General features: G+C 33.2%; 1 protein-coding gene across 1 annotated transcript in view; it reads left to right on the forward strand.

Moving 5' to 3' along the window:
- The window catches only part of LOC110036116 (ankyrin repeat-containing protein P16F5.05c-like), a gene marked incomplete at its 5' end in the record, with an annotated part of 9,566 nt that extends 8,422 nt beyond the window's left edge, over positions 1 to 1,144 (forward strand). Inside the window, 3 exons of the mRNA XM_020740480.1 lie at positions 701 to 769; positions 844 to 893; positions 1,013 to 1,144. Of these exons, the coding sequence (XP_020596139.1) occupies positions 701 to 769; positions 844 to 893; positions 1,013 to 1,124 (231 nt within the window). The remainder of the gene's footprint in view (positions 1 to 700; positions 770 to 843; positions 894 to 1,012) is intronic.
- Positions 1,145 to 3,503: the final 2,359 nt, after the last annotated feature.

Genomic DNA, 3,503 nt, shown 5'->3' on the forward strand with positions numbered 1-3,503 from the left:
ATACACACCGAATTACTGCGCCTATACAACTATTAATAGAATGTCAGCTGTATCTGTTCAAAGCTTACAAGCTGTAACCGTTTAGTAGGAAACCAGTTCTATTTCATGCAGGCAAGAGGAAGATGGAGGTTGTGGAGTTCTGATTTCATGCTGGCGAGTGGTCATGCTAGTGATTTCTTAAGATTGGCTGTTAATGTACGTTTACAGAGTACTAGCTTTTAAGCATTAAAAGAAATTCAGGTGTTATATAAGTAAATATAAAATTTTGGGCATGAGATACGTAAATACTGATGTTTGAAGTGCTACATATGTAAATCCCTCAAAATAAAATTTGTATTTTAGACGTGCAACCATAGATAGATAGAAAATACACATAAAATATGCGTCAGGGGATTATGAAATAGAAGTTGTAGCTCTAAGATTGTACGGGAAGCTGTTTAAAATGATTTGAGAAGAAAATATTGATGCCCATAGAAAGGAATGAAAAACTAGGATTCATTATGCTAACCTTAAATAATTGGGATAAAACTAATGACAATGATGATGATGATTCGGCAATATGCTCCAAGGATTTGGATGCAAAATCTATTTTAAATATGGTGTGATTTTGTCTGTGATTTTGATAAGCAATCTATATTGAAGATCACTCACGCAAATAATGATCTTTTCTAACTTCGTCTCTGTTTATCTTGCAAACCAGGATGTAAATACTTCTAACACGGAGAAGAATACTCCACTGCATTGGGCTTGTCTCAATGGAAAAAAAGAGGTGATGTTATTTTCTTTCTGCAGCTTGAACATCATAAAAGCTATATAAAATTATTCTGAAGGACTAATGGTCAGGTGGTAAGGGCTTTGATTCTGGCTGGAGCAAATGTAAGTTTGCTAAATAGGTAAGTTTATAGTCCTCACCGTTCTATTTGAAATTTTGAGATGACCGTTTAAGATGGCAGATTTTCCTTTTTCCAATTTTGTATCCGTTTGTTTAATGATGTCTATGGATTCTTAATAGCTATGAACGCACCCCAATGGATGAAGCCGTTGCCAGGGGGGAGATGGACGTTGTTGATGCGATCAATGCTGTGGTAGCTCAGGCTGAACTTCAGGGAGTTGGTGTTTTTTAGTACAGTGATTGCATGCTGCGGTAAGCTTTTAATCAACCTTTGTGTTTGAATTGAATGTGAAAGGTCTCTTTCCAAATGAATTTCAAATGTTTTTTGTTAAAATAAATTTTTGTTATTGTATTTTCTTGAATGCTTTAATTTTTTTCTGTTTTGATATATCTATCAGTAGGATTTGGAAGTTCTGAAGTTTTGTTGTGTTGGCAAAGGTAGAAACTTTGTCATACCAATCTACTAAGCAGGAGGGGATGGATGATGCTGCTTCGATAGCCACATCTTACCATATTTATTTTATTATCTTATATGTCTTCTCTCGTTATAGTTATATGTCTTTTTCTCGCATATAATCAATTGTTCAATTGATTATATGAAATACTGATTATAATCTCGCTTAGATGAAGGGAGGGGGGCGGGGGGCGGGGAACTCGGGCAGAAAATTGAACAATGATTATTAATGTTGTATCCAAATTGTTCGTTGAGTAACATAAGAACCTTACAGTATAATTTACGAGAGAAAAAAATAAAGATTAGTGAGCATAGGAGAGATTATAGAGCGAGTAGCTATGCGATTTCACTAGATTGAGAGAAATGTATTTGAGAACAAATGATATGCCTCTACTTGGGCTCTCCTCTTGACTTCCTTTTTGATTTTGGATCTTACTTCCTATTTGGTTTTCGATCTCAGCAATAATCTAGAAAAAGTTATTGGAAAATTAAATGATTGCTTGTTGTAAAATAGATATGACTTAAAATCTAATTATATTTGAAGAAAAGTGGGAAATTATATTCTCGTTAAAGTTACAATATTTCCCCTTATTATATGGGAGCCTGCTTGGACAAACATAATTAAGACTATTACAACTTTCCAAATATAAAACAAGTTAAGAAAAGACATATAACATAATAAAAAAAGAATAAAACTGAAATAGGACACTCCCTCCAATAGCTATCATAGATTGAAGTTGTGCGGCCTATATGGTCAGTGGTCTGGGCCACCTAATAAGAATGAAATTTCACACTCCCTCTGAAGCTGGGTCGTTGTTGTAAAGACTTAGCTTGGAATTCAAATTAGTGAAGTTGACTTCAGGTAGGGATTTAGTGAAAGATATCAGCGGCTTGAAGATTAGTTGGAATGTAGATTATGTGTATAATGCTACCATTTAGTTTTTTAGAGATAAAATTTATATTAATCTTAATGTGTTTTGTTCTGCCATTATGCAGATAATTCTTTTCAACTAATCATGGTTTTAAAAATCAGACCAGACCGGTTGGTTTGACCGATTCAACGTTGAACATATCATTTTTCTAGTTTGGTCCAATCTCGGAACCGTTTTTGCATAGAATCAAGATTGAACCAGTCAGAATTAGGGTTGAATCGGAGAGTTGTTGAACCTGTCCAATTTTTAAAAAATTGGGCCGTTCAAATATTATTTATTTTTAACGATTTGATTTTTTGATTAGATAGCCAAAAATAAGATATTTATATTAATAAAAAGATAAAATATTATGTCTTAAAGTTTTTATTTAGAATATTGTTTAAAACATTCAAAAGTTATCTTAAATTAAAATATTATTTGTTGTATCGATAAAAATGATATTAATATATCATTATTACATTATTTAAATTATATTAAAATAATTTAAATATTTATTACGATATTTAGTTTAACATTCGGTGAATCTTGAACAGTTACTTCTTTTGGTTCGATGTCCAGTCTGGTTTGCGCAACCTTGATATTAATGATGGGTTGGCTTTCACAGAACATCTTTATGAGATTGACCGTGGAACATCATAACTCATTTAGTAACATTTGGATTCACATTCCTTTACAAATTCTCAAAGCAAGTGTCTGATACTCAGACTGCATGCTATTTCTAGAGACTGCTGCTTTCTTTTTGCTCCTCCAAATGATAAAATTTTTGCATACATAGTGACAGATAGATAAGCTTTTCCGTTAAACTTTGGTGTCTATCTTTTTTCATTGATGTCTTTTCTCTCCCTGAATGTAACATTTTATTGAAATCAATAGGAGTTTCAGTTGGTTTACACCTCAGTTGGTCTACACCCCAATATTCTTGTCTTTTTTAGTATGTCTAAAATGTACTTTCTTTGGGATATCACAATTCCCTTCATAAACTTTGACAACTTCCATGCCCAGAAAGTATCTCATACCTTCTAGATTCTTAATTTCATATCATTTAGGGTCTGTTTGAGGTAGCTGCAGTTTTTTCAGCTTATCCTGATAAGCAGTTTGTCCTGATAAGCTGATTGGCTGCTTGGGGCAACTATCTAAAAACAACTGATTTGCAGCTGTATGTGGTTAAATGACCATTCTGCCCATCATGAAAACTACATCTAGGTGCTAAATATCTAGCCTTGCT

Source organism: Phalaenopsis equestris, unplaced genomic scaffold (assembly GCF_001263595.1).
Source record: "Phalaenopsis equestris unplaced genomic scaffold, ASM126359v1 Scaffold202734, whole genome shotgun sequence".
Classification (NCBI taxonomy): Eukaryota; Viridiplantae; Streptophyta; class Magnoliopsida; order Asparagales; family Orchidaceae; genus Phalaenopsis; species Phalaenopsis equestris.